Source organism: Pygoscelis adeliae, unplaced genomic scaffold, assembly GCF_000699105.1.
Source record: "Pygoscelis adeliae isolate BGI_AS28 unplaced genomic scaffold, ASM69910v1 Scaffold233, whole genome shotgun sequence".
Classification (NCBI taxonomy): domain Eukaryota; kingdom Metazoa; phylum Chordata; class Aves; order Sphenisciformes; family Spheniscidae; genus Pygoscelis; species Pygoscelis adeliae.
In genome coordinates, this window is record NW_008824421.1 from 2037700 (window position 1) to 2059859 (window position 22160).

The following is a 22160-nucleotide window of genomic DNA, read 5'->3' on the forward strand; positions in this document are numbered from 1 at the left end:
CCAGAGAAGGGCAACGAAGCTGGTGAGGGGTCTAGAGCACAAGTCTTATGAGGAGCGGCTGAGGGAACTGGGGTTGTTTAGCCTGGAGAAAAGGAGGCTGAGGGGAGACCTCATCGCTCTCTACAACTACCTGAAAGGAGGTTGTAGCGAGGTGGGTGTTGGTCTCTTCTCCCAAGTAACTAGCAATAGGACAAGAGGAAATGGCCTCAAGTTGCGCCAGGGGAGGTTTAGAATGGATGTGAGGAAAAAACTCTTCACCGAAAGGGCTGTCAAGCATTGGAACAGGCTGCCCAGGGAAGTGGTTGAGTCACCATCCCTGGAGGTATTTAGAAGACGTCTAGGTGTGGTGCTTAGGGCATGGTTTAGTGATGGACTTGCCAGTGCTACGTTAATGGTTGGACTTGATAATCTTAAAGGTCTTCTCCAACCTAAGTGATTCTATGATTCTATATTATGATAGTTTCAAGATGATTCACACCTTATCAATTTTGCTACCAAAGCTTGACAGCCATGAACACTAACAATACGGATTTCTAATTTATTGTCTCTAACAAATAATAAACTAACAATTGTTCCCTGCTGCAAATTTATGATTGATGAAAGACAAACCAATGAAACTTTTACATTAAATCAGCACACTGAATCTTCAGCGCAAAGATGCACAGGTTACTAACTAAATTGAGCAGACAAAGTCTGCCTAGCAGACTAACTGTACAACATTGATTCATTTTAGGCACTTGGAAATGCATCTCATAATGTTAAAATTTAGGATACGTAAAATGAGCACGATTCTCACTCATTTCTTTCATCCAATGAGTCCCTTGAAATTACTTTGGATGTTGCCAACTGATATGCAGCATCCATATTGAAAAGTTCCTACTTCTCTATGCAATTTTATACTTTCTGTTCATCCATATGATGAGAAATATCACAAACATAGCATCTTTCACTCAGAGATACTTTAAAGAAAGGAAAAAAAATTATATTCCCACAAAGACCCTAGGCAAAATGACACCAAACGTAAGGTCTCTTCCATATGAACATCCCCTTCTAAGTCTCATGAAAAATTGAGAACGTTTTTATTAACTACTAAAGACCAATGCTGCATCTAGCATTGCAACTAGCACCTTAAAGGCTAGTAAGTGCCTTCACAATAATGTTGAGTCAGAAATGAGCATATGGAGAAGAATACAGTTAAGTTCAGGGAACAAATAACAGAAAAACCATGCTTTGCCACTCCCATCAACATGCCATATTGCTTGTGAGCAGTAGAGTAACCAATTTCTGCAAGATTAGCCGGGAAAAACTGCGGCACAGTCTAGTTTGCATCTTCTACTGTTTTCATCTGCATGTAAAAGGTGTCTAAAATTACACATGTAACAGTCTGATGAATGATAATATCTGTATTCTTAGTGCAGTTCAAAAAAATACCTCCGGAGCTATATAGTCAGGTGTGCCACAAAAGGTTGTGGTGGTCACTCCATTCAGAATCCCTTCTTTGCACATGCCAAAGTCAGCCAGTTTACAGTGGCCTTCTGCGTCCAGAAGAATATTGTCCAGTTTCAGGTCCCTGAAATAAAAAGGCCCAAAATTAAATCAACTCTCAAATTTCGATCATGTGCTCCTGAATTTCATCATGAACTACAGAATATGATAAATAGATGGTTTCACAAACACCACTGAGAAAACATCCTTCACGTGTGCATGAAAAGTTGGTAGCAGTCACTAAATAGACCTGGTTAAAGGCAATAAGGAAGCAGGCAATGACAAGCATTTTGCGAGACCGGGCCTTTACTCTCTCTTGAGCTGCATGAAAGCACAGCTGTATTCAAGACAGAATCAGAAAAGTTTGGAAAAGATCTCAGTCTTGTTTGCTACAAATCTAACATTCTGTCTGTGTGAAATAGGTCAATCTAATGAAGCCATTCTCCCTTTTTGCATTAGCACAAAGTATGGAGTACCAATTTACCCACACTCTATCATATGGGTTGAATTCATAGGTACTTTCAAACTTAGATTATTTTGAACTGGATTCTTAATGTATATGAGCAATTCAAAGTTCAGATTGCAATGAGGGGGATAAAAACCAATGCTCTCATCCTTGGGAGCATTATTTTCTGCAGTTTAAACCTGCACAAAAATAATCTCACAGGAATATTTTGCATTCATTGTTAAACAACGCATCTTAGCAGCTGTCTCTGATCAGTTGTTGTACAAATGTCTTTGTGTCAAAAATACACAATTCTTCAGTTATTAAACTGGGTGAGGTCAAAAATAGGTTGAGAAAGGGATATCCACCTTTCCTGTCTTGCCCTCTGCACATTTTCTAAATATACCATTGATGGTTATCGCATATTCCAACACAATGGATGCTAGGTACCATTTAACTTACCTGCCACTTGCCTTAAGCTAAACTATAAAAGGATCTGGAAAGTCAATGCATAAAAGAACACGGACTTGCATGAATAAAGCCCCACAATTAAAAATGTTTTATCATGTATAAATAATAAAACAAACATAAAACAAAGGCCCATCCCCCCCCCCCCCCCTTATATTGCATGGACCATTTCATTTTTATACTTCTGTCTAGGCTTTAGGTACCTCTGCCTTGTATTAAAAATACACGGTAATAAATGAAGGCATTGTGTGTATGAATGCATACAGAGGTGAGAAACAAAAGCAGAACACATGTCCCTAGGTGACTCTGTGTGGACACTTTCTGATCAGAACTTTTTTCCTAGAAGAATTAAAGAAATTTCCATAGGTGGAATTGATGAGAAAAAAAGTGTGTGTAGGCAGGTTCTAAATCAGATAGAGGAATAAAACCCCATGCCAGCCTCTGTAAACAAATTTCACCCCAAAAGCCTATGAAAAGATACAGATTTTGTTGCAAAAATCCTTTATGCCAACAAGTTCCACCTGAGTGAGGGATGAAAAGTCTTTACCTTACTCTGAGGATTTTTTTTCAGAGAAATATCTCCCTGTCAGCCCCCAGACCTTAGACTGTAACACGGTGGAAGCATTCACACACATTAAATGATTAAACAACCTTTCCAATGCTGCATGATGTTAAGAGTTTTTACAGACATGTCCAAGGCTACAGTATGCTGGGATTTCCCCAGAAATGTTCTTTTCTCCCTATCACCCCAATTTCAGTAGGTGGATTTTATTCTTTTTTTTTTTTTCTTTCTTTTGACACTTGTTCAAAATTTTCAAATGTGCTGTCCCACCTGTATTTAGCATATATTTCTCAAGCATGTACGCAGGACAGCATAAAAATCAGATATTTCTGGGACACAGTGGACTTACTGCTCAAGGTCTGCATAATCATTGTACATCCGTGCATTAAATCAGACACTTCTTAGAAGCACTGGATGACGTACTGTCCATGTAGAGATCAGTTGAGCTGTGTACATGTTGCAAAGTGGTTTGTGCATGTACAAGAAGTCTGACATGGGAAAACAAAGCCAGATTTACCTCACTAACAGTAAATCCACTGTCTCCCACATAAAATAGCTTTACGAGATATGGTTTATGTAGCTGAAGAATATACTGGCTGTAGAAATGTTTGTTGCAACCAATATGTCCTACACCAGACTTTGCTATCGCCAGATCAGTTACGCTGCTCTTGTAGGTCCTCAGCTGGTCACCCATGTAAGGTCCCTTGGAGCAGACTACATATTTTATCATTCCTTAAGGTCATCCTTTTTATGAGTTCCTAAACAACCCAAGATCCAGCTGGCTACAACATAATCTCCTACATCTAACCATTTATCCCCTCAAATAACCACCTCTTCTTATCCTTGGAAAGTGATCTACAAGAATTGTCCAACATCATGCAAGGGCAAACAGATGTCAACAGCTCTGTGCCCCCCAAAGAAGTCAAATAAACAAAATAAGCTCCCCACTCCAAAAATCATGTGCCTTCCCAAAACTGCTCTTTCAGTGAATTACAAGTGTTACAATCAAGACCTGCATGTTTTATTATTTATACATGATAAAATGTATACTGTAACATCATCAAGTAGAATGTGATCAAGCACAAGAATAGGATAAGGCTCTTGCAGATGGGAGAAGGAAGCTGTAGCTTCAGCTACAGCTGTAGCTGTAGCTTTTAACCTTCCAAATGCAGCGTTATCTTGGATGTTCCTAAGCTAAGGAAGAATAAAAACTGTATTTCAAAAAGTCAAGATGTTCAGGTAAAGAAATCAAAGTATAATTATATTTGATGTACTCTGGGAACCACTTCCAGCCACCATCACAACAGACTGTTAGGAAGAAGGTCATAATACAAATAATTATGACAGGAACTGATGAAATTCAAGATGCTGCTCAGAAAACTGGATACACCTTAATTCAGAGTGGTAAGTGATCATCAGAAGACTCCTATATGTTATCTTAACTCTGATCCCAGAAGCAGGACTTCCCAGTGAAGGCAGGTGACACAATGGAGCTGTTAGGACCTAAAATTGTTTAAGTTTCATTTAATGCCACCCATATGCTAGCCATGGAATTGAATGGAGATACAGTTGGGAACCCAAGAAACTCCTAAGCTAAGAGAAACCTCAACAGTAATAAAACACTAACAGCAAGCCACCACATAATGGAGAAGGACAGGATACTCACCACTGCCTTTACTTCCTTGAAGATTTGTATAAGACACAGAAATTAGCAATAAAAAATTAACCTGACAGTGGAAAAAGAGAATGAACAAACTAAGCAAAGAGTCTAAATATTAAATTCTGACTACCTGCAAAGACTGACAGTGAAGTTTTAAGCCTATCTGTAAAAGCACAAGTCAATATAACTTTCTTACCATTTACCAAACTATAATCCTACTTTACAGAAGAAAAACATCTGGGACCCCTTCATCAAGCCAAAACAAAGGAGTGAAGCCTGTAAGCGTCTTCAAAACCCTATTGCAGGCACTGAGGACATCAGCTTAATTACTCACGCAATAATGGAATTTAATACCAGTAGATTTTTATTATCACAAATACAAACTGCACCAAAGTTTCAAAAGAAATTCGGAAGAGGCTAAAACAACAGCAGCATGACTCCCATTAAAGTACAGATGGGAGGTTAAAAGGTAAGCTGGGAGTCTGCCAAAGTGCCAAATTCATAGCTAGCCCGCAAGATTATCATTGTCCATAAAAGTGCTTGCACTGAAAAACATTCAAAACCATTCTGTCAAATTACAGTTGCCACATTAAAAAAAAAACAAACCCAAACAAAAAACCCAAACAAGAAAACCCATCAAAACCCCGTAATTATCCAACTTCGGAAAAAGAAATCTTAGTTAACTAAATAAATGTGAGAGAATAGGTAATGTGCTATTTAACACCTCACAGGAAAAAACCTAAAACAAAACAGACAGAAATGAGGAAACAAATGAAAAAGTAACAGAAGAAGAGTTGTCAAGGAAGCTTGTCTTTCCAGAGCAGCAGTCTCACTGAAAAAAAACTTTAAGTTTTAGTTTAGGACTTATATCTCCCCAGAACTGTTTTAAGAAACAGCCAGCTCTCCTACATCTCAAAAAGTAGACGGTTATCAATCTCTGGAATGTAAATTAATTGTCTGTACGGAACAATCCATTCTGTCTTTTATTTGGTTCCTGGTATTAGCGCCAGTTGTCTACCTCTAAAACAGAGCGTACCAAATAATACAGTGTCAGATAGCTCAATGACAAAGGTCTATTAAATTCTTCTTTTTCCCATTTTGCATTCTCTTTGTAGGAACTAAGTCATCTGTGTCTGACAAAATGAGTTCCTACAACCTGAGTAATTACATGCAACTGCAAACAACCTAACCAGTTAAGCCAGGAAAACACCCAGATTGCTTGAATGCAGTAATGCTACATTAAGCTATTTCTCTCCTTTGTTTGTTTGCCAAGATACTTTGTACAGTCAGTTCAGTTGACTTGAGCAGTCAATTGCATAAAATGTTTTTAAATTTTTTTTTCTTTCTCAGAAAGCATTAAACAAAAATTTAAGCCTTGGTTTCTATTTCTGGATACCTGCCAGCATCGCAATCACCTCAGAAGCTGGAATGATTGGCAGGATCTCAAGAAAGAATCAGGATTATAACAGTAAGGTTTGTGCAAGTCAGAACAGAAGAGCGGGCGAACTGCAGGTAACCTGCGAGAAAACTTCCATAACGCTCACTCCTTCCTCCCCACGCCAGTGCCATGAGACACCGCCTGCCCTGGCTTCCCACAAATGCTCAGTGGATGAAGACTTCACAGGACTGGGTTCTTAAAGTCTGACTCCCAACAGTAGCCAGTGAGATAACCGCCTTGTGTGCATGGCCCTATGTGTCACATGTGTCATTTAGATAACAGATAATTTTCTTGTTGAAAGTAAGGCAATTAAACAGTCAAGATGGGTTTTGACCAGTAAAATCAGAAAGTCTGCCAAACATTACAAACAGTAGCCTTTGAACATGGTAAACATTAGTGACTAAATAAATCTGTATTTGAAGAACAAGATCAAGTAGCTGAGAAACATGATCGCAAGCTGGTTTAAGCAATCACTTTACAATAAAATGTCTCTGCAGCATCTGCTTCGACTCTAACCGTTGAATGAGCAACAAAACTAGAAAGTATATACATTTTACAGTGTAGGTCAGAATGAAGCATAATAATTATTATCTACAAATAATGACATTGGAAGCAAGAATATTTCTTTATAAGGTGAACGTTCAGTGAAGGACTGTACCTTACTAAACATCTGTAGAACGTCGAAGAATAAATAAATAAATATCACAGAACTTGGATCATTTGTACCATACCAACTAAAATGGTATTTTCTGGAAGACTGATACATTCACCAAATTGCTGCACCTCGAATACTGTGTTCAATTTTGGGCCCCTCACTACAAGAAGGACATTGAGGTGCTGGAGCGTGGCCAGAGAAGGGCAGCGAAGCTGGTGAAGGGTCTGGAGAACAAGTCTTATGAGGAGCGGCTGAGGGAACTGGGGTTGTTTAGCCTGGAGAAAAGGAGGCTGAGAGGAGACCTCATCGCTCTCTACAACTACCTGAAAGGAGGCTGTAGCAAGGTGGGTGTCGGTCTCTTCTCCCAAGTAACTAGCATACTGAAAGAGTGGTTAAATATTGGAACAGGCTGCCCAGGGAAGTGGTTGAGTCACCATCCCTGGAAGTATTTAAAAGCCCGGTAGATGAGGTGCTTAGGGACATGGTTTAGTGGGCATGGTGGTGTTGGGTTGACGGTTGGACTCGATGATCTTAGAGGTCTTTTCCAACCTTAATGATTCTATGAAGAGGAAAGATCTGAAAGCAACACAAGTCTAAAGTCCATAGCTACTGAACAACCATTCTTTTTGCTGGTTTTCAACTGCAACAAACCCTTTCAATAGTGTATTTGAAATCATTGCCATTGCCATTGTTCCCCTGCATGGGAAAATCACATCCTCTCTGCAAGGTTTAAATAGACAATCTGTTCACAGAAGAAACTACAGAAGGTAGAGGGAAACTTCCCCCAACAACATGGAAAACCATCAGAACCATTCTCTAGGTACTACAGTTATTGAAATTCATAACTGGAGGCAACATGCTCATTATATCAATTAGCAATTTCAATAAGCAAGATGAGATTTTTTTTTCCTGTTTAATTAAGACTTTAATTTTTACATTCCTAGAATTACTTCTTAACTTACTCAGTGGTATCCGAATTACTTTTGAGACCAAGATGCTCACCTGCAACAACAGGTCTCTCCTGTACCCAACACAAATTTACCCTTTGCTATAATTTTAGTCAATGTTGCATTTTCAACATAAATTTCAATCACAAGCAGTAAATATCACAGAACTTGGATCATTTGTACCATACCATCTGAAATGGTATTTTCTGGAAGACTATAAATTCACCAAAATCTTTGTCTCAGTTCTTCAAACACATTGGTGTCCTCAATGTATTGATAACTAATGTACTAGGTTACAATCTAAGCACGATGGAGTTATATATGGAACTGGTCAGAAAACAAAAAGAAATGTCAATGATTTTAATGTTCTGATGTTAGCTTCTTTAGTGATTAGCTCTCACCAACTTAATCTCAGTTTCTGTACAGAAACTATAGGATAGATGTATTAGGACTGTACTTCACTAGCGGATTCTTTTGTTGCTTTAAGTATTTTAGCCACAACATATCAGCACGGCTTTTTTTTCCCCCAAAACAGATCAGAGATAAATGGCAAAATCCAAACGGTAACTTCTAAGAAAACGCAAACTAATAATATAATTTTTTCTCATTTGAAAAACTGTATGGAAAAGAAGGAGCCCATACCTTCTGATGTTACTGAGCATAAACATGCAGTAATAGCAGTGTCACTGGATGTCAGGTTCTACCAGTTGATGTGACCTCCCTTACCCATGGAGTAAGAAATAGGACACACACTGGACTGTTCACGCTTACGAGTGGATTCACGACAGTAGGGCAGTTTTTGTTAGCAGGGAGGGAGTAGGGAGAAACCTGAGTGAGACTAACGGTGAGAAAAAGATGGTTCTGCTGCTTTTGTTGTTGTTGTTGATCTCAGGAAGTTTTGCCTGTGTTTATCTGAAAGTCTTGGAATTTCTCTGCTTTGCTTTTGTGTTGACCCATTAAAAAATTATTGGATTTATGATACACATTTTCTTTGTCACTGTTACATTATTTGGTATTATCAAAGAATAAAGACATTATCTATCAGAAAAACTATAGCAGAGCCGTACTCAGCAATATACAGAAAAACCTGCTGCGCAGATTTGAAAATTGCTACTTTTCAGCAGTGCAAAGTTTGGAATAAAGTGAATCCAGCTTATACTGATGTGTATCAGTATGTATAATGGCTAGCAGCAGATGAATTAAGAGCACAGACTTGGTTTCAAATAAAGTCAGAGATACTATAGCTACTTTTCATCGAAGAAAGCAGTGATAGTTCAGATAGCAGGGTAAACATTAATGGGAAACGCCGACTTTTAATGTGACCATAGTGACACTCTGTCAGGCATGTTTACTTTTAAAAACACCCACGTTTACCTTCCTTATATAACACAACGTCCATCACCCTGCCATTTGCACAAATATCTTGTGGACTAAGGGGGTGGCAGAGACAGGAGGAGGGATGTAGCAAAACGCAGTTTGCTATCTACCCGCCAAGGACATCAGAGGGAGACAAACACACGATTGCTATCTGTGGCTCAGTAAACCCTAGTTGTTATGAGGCAGAAGTTTGGCTTGCACGATGTATAACATCACCTGCTCCAGCATTGTCTACCATTGAGAAAACTTTCAGGTCTGCAGGGTCCTGAGATGGAAAAGGTGGCCATGTGCTCATCACGCGGCCCTAACTATTTACTGATGTCTTAATGACGTATTGAACAAAGGTTTATTATTCATTTCCAGTAGCTTAAGGAAACCAATAACTTTTCTGGTAGCGTAAAAACATTTTCTATAAAATAATTTCTATATACAGCTTTTTAATGGCTTTGACCATAACTTTACTATAAGTGTCGGCAGCAGCTTAGGACATTACAGTGCCTGATCTGCTTATCTTATTATGCTGAGTTTCTTTAAAATAATGTGCAGACAAATAAATATATAGTACTTAACAGCTTTCCTTTATGTGGCTTTTCCTTTCTTATTATTTCCACATTTTTATTTGTGAACATAAGTGAAATATGCACAAGTTTAAATATGCATGATGTAAAACATTCTCAAAAATTGGCTAAGCACAGAGGGGAGTGGTCTCTATTTCTTTTTCAAGAGAGGGTTGCCTTTTACATTCACATGACACTGCTTTATAAACCTCATCCTTCCACGACCCCTACCTGGGAATGCAACAGTTCTTCCATGAGCCTGAGGCAGGAATGGGGTGTAGCGCTACAGCTGTGCCTCTTGACTTCGCCTACTGCCAAAGCCCTGATTTAGACAAGTTTTGTGTTGGATCCCAGTGGCAACTTTGCCTTCCCGTGGCCCGCAGGCCTGCAATTTTTGCACCAAGTAAGAACTGTCACGAATGGAGCTGACTTCATATTAGGCCTATTGTATAGGACAAACAATCTGCCTCAGAAACTTGCAGCTAAACTAGATGGCAAATTACTTTCTCATTTTGTAAGGCTTCTTGAGATTTTACAACCCATTTGTGTTTCACGCTGGGTGAAAACACAGACAGTTCAAAGCTTTTTGTGAAAGTAGCATGTGACCAGCCGATGGCGTGGTGCTCAGGACAGTGACTGGATCTGAACTGAGGCTCAGCTGCCTGCTCGTCCTCGTCCCCCACCACCCTCGTGAGTGCCCTGACATTAAGGCTACCAGCAGTTCTCTCAGGGATTTTCTCTTTTCTTTCTCACTGTCTCCACTTTGGTTAAAAACACCATCTTCTAACTTTTTTTTCTTGAAGATTTTAGCTGAAGAATTCCTAACTGGCTCTACGTATTCAGGCTGTGAATGACAGGGTGAAATCTGTACTACCACTAATGATATTTACTGTTTCAGGCTCTGCTACAAAGCCCATGTGTTAAGTCGTTGCTAAATATGTAATGTGATAAACCCTGTCCTCATTGACACCTCGGTGATCCCACTGAAGACAATAGAGGTCCTTGGGCTTAGCCAAGGACTGACTCAAGCTGCGGTATTCTGCTCTGTGAGGTTCAATGCTTCGTGCTCTTATTTTTATATCTCAAATAACACAAAACCAAGATTGCGTATTATAACAATAGGTTAGGTGGAGCGCAAACTAAAAGTGCCTACTATGTATGTCTATAATCCTTTTAAACGAAACAATACTAAATCGTTATTTGATAAAACCACTTGATGAAAGACAGTGAAAGGATGGCGTGAAGCTAGAAAAGCTTGTCAGATCAAGTTTCGAAAACTCAACTCTTCAAAAAATGTTACCAGAACCTTAGAAAGCAAATTTCTCAGCAGACACACTAATTAAGTTTGGATTTCTTCAAAAGTTTTTCTTTGGAAACCAAAAGCAATGGATTTTTTTATCAGTGACCTTACTAGGTAGGATGACAAAGTCACTATCATTTGAACAACAGTGGAACACAAATTATGCAAACACAAAGAAAAGAGTACTTGGGCACAGGCACACAGGTTCTGTGGCTAGCTGAAAAGACTGAAATTCTTTCTTCTCTTTCCTATTTTTGAGTGAAGCTTTCCTACACAGAATAGAAAAACTTACAGCCAACAAATGCATGTCTATCGAGGTAGCATCTTGCATTTCTGTAGCAGTTCTCATTCAGCTATCTCAGCAATGAAGCCTTGTAATTCTTAATAACCCACAACAAGGATATATTACTGCCTTATACAGATAATAGGAAAGACAGAATAAAAGGATATAATGTAATCAACCACAATTCCATCCATTTTTTAAATTTACCTTAAATATGAAAGTAACTAGAGCTCTGAAACATTTTGCTCTGGTTTTATGGTAATTTTCTTTCCTGTATTTTCCAGCATTCTGACCCAGATTTATCCCACCAGGCATTAGGGTTTAACTGAGGTACCACGGTTTGCCCCAGGTTCCCTCCATGGGCATCTCCACAGATATCTCCAAGCAGATGATTCACGGAACATGTGGGCTGCACAGCTCCCTAGAGAAGCCTACCCTTCTCCACTGACTATAAATGCACTCCAGGACAAGCAGGATCCTCACTTGGAAACTTCAGTTGCATTCCTAAAGTTAGGTGAGATGAATCTGAGCCTTTGTGTATATTCAGTATAAGCTGCTTCCCGGCTTCCTGTCTTCCAGATAGAGATTTCATTCAAACTAATTGTAAAACTTCAATTTTTGTAGGAGAAGGCCAAACAACGGCAAACTTTTAAAAAAGACCTGCATTCATTTGTCTTGTTACTCATGGTGGAACTGCCACACACACGCACACAATTTGCTAGGCTTTGAAGTTATGTCCTGTAATAATTCTTAATTTTTCTCACTTAACGTCATATGGCACTCTCCTGACTGCAAAAACTCCCAACATGCATATCCATCAAAAAGCCAGACATTTAATTGCTCTACTTGGACACACCAAATAAAGGTCTCCAAAGCATTATTATTCTACATTGTTTCAGGCATATAGAAAGAGCAGTCTAAAAAAATGAAAACAACAGAAGAAAAGCTGCTACTGTAATCAGCCATGATTGAAGGCATTTCCTGTATTTTGCTATCAAACCAGTTGTTTTTTCCATTACATACTAAGTGAACTTTAGCAAGGTCAAGACACCAGAGAAAAACAGGATCAGAATATCTTTAATCAACTCAAGTTGACTACTTTAGTCTCTCTCTTTCAGATGTTTAGTCCTGGATCTCATCCCACATCTCCAATTTTCTTCCTTAAATCATAGATGCATAAACCAGGTCATTTGGAATTTATGATTTAGATAGTTGTTTTCAATGGCATTTAACTTGTTAGGCTTACACTTCCCCTAGCCTAAAGATCAATCATCTCATGCTGCGTAACAATACCAATATTATTTTGGTATGATATAAGTCCAACAGGGGAGACGGGTTTTCATTCACAGTCACAATACTGGGCCAAAAACTTCCCTCAGTTGGAAGCCTATCGTTTCCATCATGCTGCCTATTAAGATCAAGTGTAAGTTTTGAAATGACTATTCAACGGAAGTCAAAGCTACAACAGCATAGGTTAATTTGATCCAATCCTGTACTTTGTCATCCTGCTGTCACACTAAATACAGACTGTTTTAAGGTATATAGCATTCCTGTCCTGTGCTTTGACCCTATTCTTTTTCTAGAGAAAAAGTCTTTTTTTCTTCCATGAATGCAAAATGACATTCTTTTACTTGTAACACAAATGTCCACACCTCCCTCAGAAATGACCAGTTCCAAGCGTATTGTTGATCCGGCGAAGAAGTGAAAAGCAAGCCATGTTTTCTCAGCAGCTACTAAGAAAACCCCTTGCTTTGGTCCAGTTCTGTTACATAAAGGAGAAGACCAGCCTGCCTGAGCACTGCGATAAGGCTGAAAGCCAACTCATCATGCAACCTTGTTATCTACCTACTGAACACAGATGCACACAGTAGAGGCTATTGAGTGGCTAGCAGATGGCCTCCAAAGCTCACCTTAAGTCCTGTTCTCCCTTGCCCCCCACCCCCCCTTTCCTAACTTCAAAACTTTAGTGAAGGTTCTCTTTTTAATTCAGCTGAGGTTGTTTATCAAAAGAAAACTAATGACACTCGCATAAATCCCCATTTTTCAGCCAAGGGACCAGACCTTCAACATACTCAAAGATGAGAGCACACAGTGAAGATGAAGAGGTCTTAAAATATTACAATCTGCTTGTAAAAGGTAGCACAAATCTTTTGCATCCTCAGTAATGCTTATTTTGTGCTTCTATCAGGAACAGACAGAACCACCATTAGATTCAGGGAAAAAATGAAAATGTGGCAATGCTGGCAACCTACTTTATAACTTGAATTGGTCTTCTTTTTCTTTCATTTCTTTGAGTAAACTCTATACACTCTGTAGACTTTTAAAGAAGGTGTTTAAAAACCCCAATATTTTAGTCTGGCAACCACAACATGGGGCATACAATAAAATGGCCAAACCCAGGTGACCGAGAGCATATCCTGAGCAAGCCATTAATGCGCCAGCATGAGCCAACATTCCACGGCCTTTTCTGTACTAGCCAAGGCCCTCTGCAGCTTTATGATGCCCAGAAAGCATAAAGGAGAAAGGTTGCTGAAAGTTTTTACATACAGTGTTTCTTTTTATAAAAGAAACAAATTTATCAGAATTCTCTTCCCTATGCTCCAAGGGTGTCCTTAGCAGGGAACAAACACAGCTCCTAGCAGTAAGCAGACTCCTGGTAAAGCTCCGTATCATGTTTCCATGGAGAAAAATGATTTCTTAGTCAGAAGAAAAAAACTCCGCAGTGAACTTCTGTACAGACACTGATTTTTTCCAACCTCACTTTGGTCTCAGTTTGACCTCTTGGGTCTTTTTATGGAAAGCCTTTCCACAGGGTGGTGCATGTAATATTACGCAGAATGGACTAAATAAATTATATAGCATAAATGAAATGATGTAACTCTGCAAGAATGTTGCTTCCAACAAAATGTTTACTTATATGGAATCACTGGAGGAAAGATTTTAATAATTTCTGCTTCTATTCTGATTTCAGAAGCATAGTTCACATGCCTAAACATCTTTTTACACAATCACGTGGTCTGAACTTGGGAAGGGTATGTAGGCTCTTAATTAAAAACCTTTTCTAAACCTGCTGTATTTATCAAGGATCAAAACAGCAGCAGTCAACAGCGGTTTAACAGATTTCTGCAGAAATTCTTGTAAAAAGAGTGAGTTAAATCTGTTTTGGTTTTTAACCTTCTAAAAGCATTCTGTTATACAGATAGATTTGTCTGTTTCAAAATTCTGCAGAGTTAACAATTTTCTATTATGTTTGATGGGAGATTACTGCAGTGGCGGGATGCTGGCAAAATTAAAAAGAATCTTTATTATTTGTCTGTAAAGTATGAAGAAGATACCTGAAAAAATGGGAGCTGCTTTGCCCTTCTATATTATCTATAGGTAAAATAAACTCCTAATGCTACTTCCAGACAGAGGTCATAGAAACTTGTGCTTTGCACTGATGGTTCCACCTCCAAACCTTGCTTTGATATGTAATTAAAAAGGGTTATATATGTTAATACAGAGAGCTATATTTTACAAGATACTCTCTTAAAATCACGATTGTGTAGCAAAATCAAATTACTTTCACGCCCAAGCTTGGCCAGAAAGTTGCACAAACATTCCTAGAGAAACTTTTCTTGTGCAGAAAGTTTCAGCTCCAGCGCTGTTTCAAATGTAGCTCCTGCAGCCTTCCCCCATCTCCCCCAGAAAACACACGCTTGGGAACGCTACTGTGGCTGTAGTGCCAACCTATAATCTCATCACTTAAAATCTACTTATACAAAGCATCCCACTATTTTTAATTAATATGAATACTATGAAAAGATGACTCATGGGTTACTCACATGAAATAAAACATGGCATGACTTAGGAAATTTACAGGGTATTCACTTTTGCCAACATCAAGGTTGGCAAAGAGTGCTGTACCAATTTACCTTCAGCTGTAAAGACAGAGAGGCTACAGAGAAGAGCCTAATAGTCCAGCCCAAATGAAAAAGAGAGGCAATTCTGAATACAAGATTTGGGAGACTAAAACATGATTTTAACCTCTAAGATTTTGTACTCACTGGGTAGTCATTGCATGTAAATACTGACTTCAGCAGGCCTTCAGAAGGATTATAATGTAAACTATTGACCAAAGTGGGCTGTTCTTGAACAATTTTGTCAACATTAAAGAAAAATATTTTGAGCCTGAGGAATTATCTTTGCAACTTCTAAGTGCCCAGCCACTAGGTCTCTCTTCAGAGACCTGCTAACCAGACTCTATGCTCTGACAAGATCAGAAATTATCCTATAAAACTCCCAGATAGTTACGTGGGCAAAGACTATCAAGAAACCTAATTATACAGCTTACAGAAGAACTATTTTACATAAAGTTTCATTAAATCATAATGTTCAATAAAGTCTCTTTGCATCCTTCTGACAGCGTTAAACTGAGCACACTGAGGACAATTTAATTCCATTGTAAAATTGCTTTGCTCTTCTGGTGTCAGAAAGAGCTTTTACTGTAAATGAGAATCATGATTTTTAACGAACCAGTCTCTCATACACCAGAGAGCAGCCTCTATACACCCATGTCATGTGGTAATCACATGATTAGGTATTATCACTTTCTGAATTCCAAATAAAAATGCATGAACAAATGAATCTCTGAGAAAAATTATCAAAACGCTTTTAAAACAAAATGGGAGAGAAGTTGCAGAAGTTGTGCTACATCCCAAAGACACGTATACGATGTACTAAACTCAACGTTGCCCAACCCTGAAACAAATGTGGATATTAGTTTAGAGTCTCTGTAGCAAATTTGTAGCATTGCATTAAGACTTGATAGTATAGCAAATATTAAGGGGCACTATAGTATGATTCTCAACCCAGACTCAGACTTCAAAAGATGACATGAAGTACTCCATTAGCAATGATACAGTTCAACCCTTTACTGCCCACTCTGCCCCAGGCATCATCCCTTCCACCTTCTTCCATACCTCCCTGCTATCATCGCTGTAATTAGGCAAACATAACTGTGTTTGATTGCTTTTAAAATGGATTCTATTAAATAAGGTGTGTAAAAAATAAAACCCATTTTCTATGGCAGCATTTGGGGATTTTAACCTAAATCTCTCAGATCGGGTTTGTACAGACAATTATCTTGGCCTAACTAAGAGCACCCATAGCTGAGCTAGGGGAGAAAAGGCTGTAGAGGTAATGACTTATACCAGATTTGTCACTGAATTATGTCTGGCTTTATAAGCTATAGCTCACTAATATCAGTTAATGTTTTGTTGTTATTACTACACAGAGAATTTCCAGGATGCTACTTCAAAATTTCTTCCAACTCTTCTGCTCACGGACAGAACAACTTCTACCCAATCTGCAGATGTTTTAAAAATCGTAGCCAAATCCTTTTCCTCTCGGGTCATCCACAGAAAACCAGAACTTTTGTCCTTGCATGCCACTCGCTGTGATCTCGTGGAGGCTGACAAAAGATCCCCTCCTTTTCCTTTTGTGAATTTTCAAAAGGTGAAAAGAGAACCTGCCTAAAACCCAGTGTTATCAAAAGGGTTTCTCTCACCTCCACCCTGGGCATTTCTCCCTCAGTGTTTGCGGAAACCAGCTCAGGAGTTTTGGCAGAGGCAGCTTCAATCAGCTTGCAAAGGACTGCCTTCAGCCTCATGCCAAGGGGTACGCTGCTGAGCTGCTGTCTACTTCCCCCATTCACAGTCTGAGGATCCTTTTATGCTACCAGGTATTTAAAGACTTTCATATAAATGAGAATCGGGGCCTCTTTATAATAGTTATGGCCCCTTTGGACCTATTACAGATTATCAACAAATGAACTGGCACATATTTGGTATGCCTTTTTATGCCCTCAGTATACCGTACCATAAACGCTTGCTGTCCTCTTATTGGTGGTTAAGTTTAGGCAAATATGTACTCAGGCAGTTTCTTAAGTGCGTATTATTTTTGTTCTACAAGTACTCCCTTAGAGCTGTTTCAGATTTATTGATGTTTGGAAGCTTTTAAATATCCATTACCCACTTAATTGACCATAGCAATTCCATCTGACTCATTATTTGTGTTTGTTAGAATATATTTAGGCATTTTTTTTAAATGGGTGTTAATAGACCATAGGATCTCCCTTGGAAACCCTGTAATAAATCAAGTAAATACCTGGTGAAGTGCTATAATGTTTATTTGTTACTACTTAATTTTATCCTTAATATTCCATGTTTTGAACACAGGAAGTTCCTCAGTTCAGGTTATTTGTGACCAAGATTTCTTTGGTTGTATTTTTTAGGGCACCGCTTCTGTATTATTCAGTTTCATGCCAAGGTGTACCCACACCAGCTGCTATATTGGCTATCTACTGCTGAAGCCACCCCATCCTTCCCACCCCTTGAAGGGGCAATCACATGCCCTAAGACTGGAATACCTCGTGAAGAATACTTTTACTGCCACTGTCAAATCTACATTAAAAAATATACACAGCTACATGTACTATCTGCATTTGACATGCTTCCAAGAACGGTATTTTCTGTGACTTCCATACATCAGCAGAAGGAAATTAAAGTCTGGAGGAAAAAGCATACCTATGGAAGTATTGGCATTACTTCTGGCCTCTCCCCTTTATTTTTTCTCTCTCTCTGCTGTTTCGCAAGACTGACTACTGGAAACAGATTCTAGAAGCAGGAGGCAAGAAGTGAAGACCCATCTGGTGTGTACATTGTGAGAAGAAGTGCTGCTTGGGCTTCTCCTCATAAGCTGGATGTTACTGTAGGAATTTTTTTGAATCCAAAACATTATACCTCCAACATAAGTGGTCTTGGGGAGTCAAAATTCAATTTGGTGGTGGCAGGAGCGTGTCTCTCCCTGGTGCCATCCATCCCTGGATGTATCACAGTGCAGGAACCACACAAACTCCCACCTCAGTAAAAGCTGGCCTTGGCCTCACCGCCACTCCTGCTTAGCCCTGCTCCACATCTGCCTCCTCCACACGTACTCAATGCCGCTGAGATGATGACGACAATGTATTTCTGCCACTATCTGCTGCTCTGGGAAGCTGCTTGTTTGGACTCTGTGAAACACTGGCAGCTGAGGAGAGGGGCAGGCATTACTTCTGACATAAGAAGGTAAGCTAAGTGACTCGTTACCACTCTGGCCTTGTTACCCCTCACCTTTCCGCTCGTTTTCAGCACCGTCATGGCCACTTGATCCATTTTGTTCCACTTTCTGATTCCCCTGGTTAGACTGCACCTACTCTCTCTAAGGTCCTTCTGATGTAATCCTACCACTGTTTATTGTGGTAGCAGTAGAGACTTCGATGCACTCTCCAAAAAGCTGGGGTTCTTACTGGCTGTATTTTCTCCGTTTTAGTTCATTAGGCCATTTTAGTTAACCTCCTGGTGAACAATATTATTTCTGTTTTCTTATATTTGACTACAAGTTGTCAGTTAAACAGACATTTTAAAAGTTTTCAAAAGTTTCAGTGATAACTCAGTTATGTTAGTTTTCAGATTGACTAAATTCTCATTTTCCACAGCCTTTTGCAATGGTAAGCAAAGTAACATATGGTTTTTAATAGCAGTGCATTCTCAAATGTGATGATTTTCTATTTTAAAATAAACACATTTTCAATCTGAAAAGTCAAACCAAGGTCCCAAATCATCCAAGAAGCTGCACACTTCATGCATATGAATAGTCTTACTGAATCAAAATCAGCCTATGAGTAGAGTGATCTGCATGCAGAAATGTTTGCTGAAGCAGCGTCTAAGTGATAAGCTCTTTTATAACAAGGAGGTGGATAAAAGTGGGGGGGAAGAGGGGGCAAAGAGAATAAATGCAAACTTTGAGCCAAAAGTAGCAAGGTTCTGATCAAAAGATGGAAAAAGTTGTACACAAATGTCTTTACCAAAGTGTATCATCCAAATTTTGTTTTAAGGTTGTTTAGTATTTTTAATATCATTATTTAAAAAACACTAAATAGAGTTCCTTACAAGTTTTAATCTAACGTTTCGCATCACTCTCCAACTTCTCTGTTGCATCTCAAGAGCACAACAAAATCTTTGTGAAATACCTCAGAACCACATTTGCTGTGCACTTCTCTGTATTACTATAAACCTTTGGCAGATGCATTCAATAGCATGCAAAAAGGCAAAGCCTCACCCTTAACATGACATAGTTTCAACACCGCTGCAACTGGGTTATAGAAATATTTTCCATTGTTTGAAGACAAACACGACTGAAGGGCACAGCAAAATTCAGTCCTAACTTTTGTCTGTCAGCAGCAGAATTACATTTAGGAAGCACCTTCAGAGTTTTAATGCACTGCAAAACAAAAAGCATTCTCTTTCTTCTGTTAGAAAATTGATTGAAGAATACGATTTTGTTTGGGACTGGTGTACATGTTTCTGTAGAAACAAAGCTGTGTCTTAGCATTTTAGGAAAACTACAGGGATTGTCTTATGTCAGTACATTTCAGTTTTACATGTGCTGCAGCTCTAGTGGATTTTTATTTTGTGTATGTCTCTCTCAGTTAAAATCTTCTTATCAAATGCAGAAAGATAACACACATTTCTCCCTGTTATAAAATAAAAGCACAAACATCAATCATCTAAAATCACTGACATTCACCCATAAATAAATACAAATAAGCTCTGTAACATTTCACTGCTATTATCTGCTGAGAAGAGCTGTCACCCTTTCTACTGAGAGTACTGGAACATGGCTGCCCTCACAGGAATGTAAACTTGGCATTAACCCTGGCAGATTCCCACTCCCTGCCCTCTCTCATTTAACATTAACTCACTCCTATACTGTTATCACAAGGTAAAGGTCATAGCTTTATTTACACAATACAGCACTATACAAACGGTCATTAAACAAGAAAATCTTGCACCAAATAAACATGAAGCAGAAAAACAATGCTGACCTCGCTACCGGGAACTCCCCTTGGAAGTACCTTGTCATTCCCCAAATGAGGTCAATGGTGCTGCTCTATCCTTCTAAATATTAACTGCCCGGCACTGCTCCTCTGCATACCCAACTCCCACGCAAGAGCCAGCTGAGGACTTTCTTATGTTCCAAACCCAGGAGAAATTTAGAAAGCATTCTACTGTTGCAAGACCGCGTGGTTCATATCCTATTCCCACAGCCTTTACTCATCCTTCCACAGCTGGAAACCTTGTCAAAGGCTCTCCTATACGACAGCAGCCTTTAGCACAATACATAAGCTGGGCAGATGGCAGGGTGGACTCCCTCGGTCCGAATGCCAGAAGCCTGGGAACCAACCCTTCTTCCTGCTTCTCATCTCCCTCAGCCCCGCTCCTCTCCACCCCGGCCCACTGCCTTTTCCTGCGGGGAAGATATCCTGCTTATTTATGCGTTTCACGACTGCTGGCCTGCCTAGATCCAGCAAGAAAAAGTGCAAAGAGGGCAAGAGGCCACCGACTAAAATCCCGTTGGAGCTCAGGCTCAGTTTCGGACACTAGACCAGGCAGAGCAGAGCATGGATGTAGCCCGGAGCGCAAACCCGACCAGGAGCACTGGTCAGGTGGTGCGGCTTGGGCAGCAGTCTCTGGAGACACTGGGACTCTGACACACACGCAGCAGCACAGTTCACGCCTTGCTTCCTGCTTTTACTAAAGGTGATGGAAATAGTTTGCTGTTCACTTGTGCCAGAAGCATACTGTAACTTCTCTTTAGCAGACTCCTGCAACAGGCAGTTTATGTGGGGAAGGGCTTGAGTTCAGGATATTCCCGTGCTTAGGTTTGAATGGGCTATCTGAGGGTACAAGGTCTTTCTTGCCCTCCTTCATGGACCATACCTCAAGCAGCAATTTAACCCTTAACTGTTTAGTTGCAATAAGATGATCTTTACATACTTAAAAACAAATTTAAACCAAAATGCTCCATGTCCAGTTTTGTATTTTAAAAAGCCAAAAAAAAGGGGGAGGAGGGGAATTTTATTTGGCTGCTGCCACTCAGAAATAACATAGTAAGGTAACTTGGGAGAATGATGACTTTTAACATGTTAACCACTGACCATGCAACATTTTCATCAGTGTAAATATAACTCCTCGTTACTCTGCCAAGGCTGCACTGAATCATACAACCACCAGTGAAGTCAGACTTTATAAATAGTCTTATTTCACATAAAAACACACTAATGAAGGTGCTTTTAATTTTAGGTAGTTCTTCTTTCTGAAACACCGGTGTGTGTTACCCTGATAAACGGGAATGCCGGGAAAACTGATCATCCAAGGAAAAATTCAGTTGGTGTTCAAACAAGTTCTTAGGGTATTTGTGTACGGAAGAAGCCTGGAGGTATTCAAGGATTGGCATCAGCATATTTATATTTGCATTCTCCTCAATTCAGCGTTAATATATCCTTCATCACGACCAACATACTAATTACAGAGTGCACAGAGCCTCAGAAAGCTGCAGCAAGTTGCAGGCTGGATTATTACTTCATATTGCTGAGGAACATGATCACCCATAGTTATGAATGAGGACTCCCTTGTGACCAGGTGCTGTACGATTTGAAGGCAACACCTCACAGACCTTACATTTGAAATCAAAAGAATGAATTAATCCAAAGCAGGTGACACTAATTTCCCAGTTAAGGTATTTTTCATCCTCTCAGGTGAACTGAAATTGTGTACCTTCAGTTTCCTTCTTTTGTATTTCAGAGAGAGCACCCTGTTTAATCACTTGAATGGCCTTGGAGCACGCCAGAGATCACGTGACATGCAACTACTGGCCCTTCAGGTCTTCACTGAAACAAGGTTTGTAGCTCGCACAGTTATTCCTTAAATCAAATATGAACTGGGGACACCGGCATTTATGTTAATGACGTGTACCCCGTTCTAGTGCTGATGTCCTTGCCTGGGAAGACAACAGTTCTTTGTATGTATCCCAGGTCAGAGTGGGCCGCTTGTGTCACCTCACTTGAACTCCTACGAGAGCCAGAGACACTCACCCAGGTACTCCTGTCCTCAGCCCAACAAC

At 39.5% G+C, this 22160-nt stretch overlaps 1 protein-coding gene across 1 annotated transcript in view; it reads right to left on the minus strand.

Annotated features, from left to right (window-relative positions):
- PRKCE (protein kinase C, epsilon) overlaps positions 1-22160 on the minus strand; it is a gene marked incomplete at its 5' end in the record, with an annotated part of 55579 nt that overhangs the window by 29494 nt on the left and 3925 nt on the right. The window contains one exon of the mRNA XM_009320925.1: positions 1432-1570. Within this exon, the coding sequence (XP_009319200.1) occupies positions 1432-1570 (139 nt within the window). The remainder of the gene's footprint in view (positions 1-1431; positions 1571-22160) is intronic.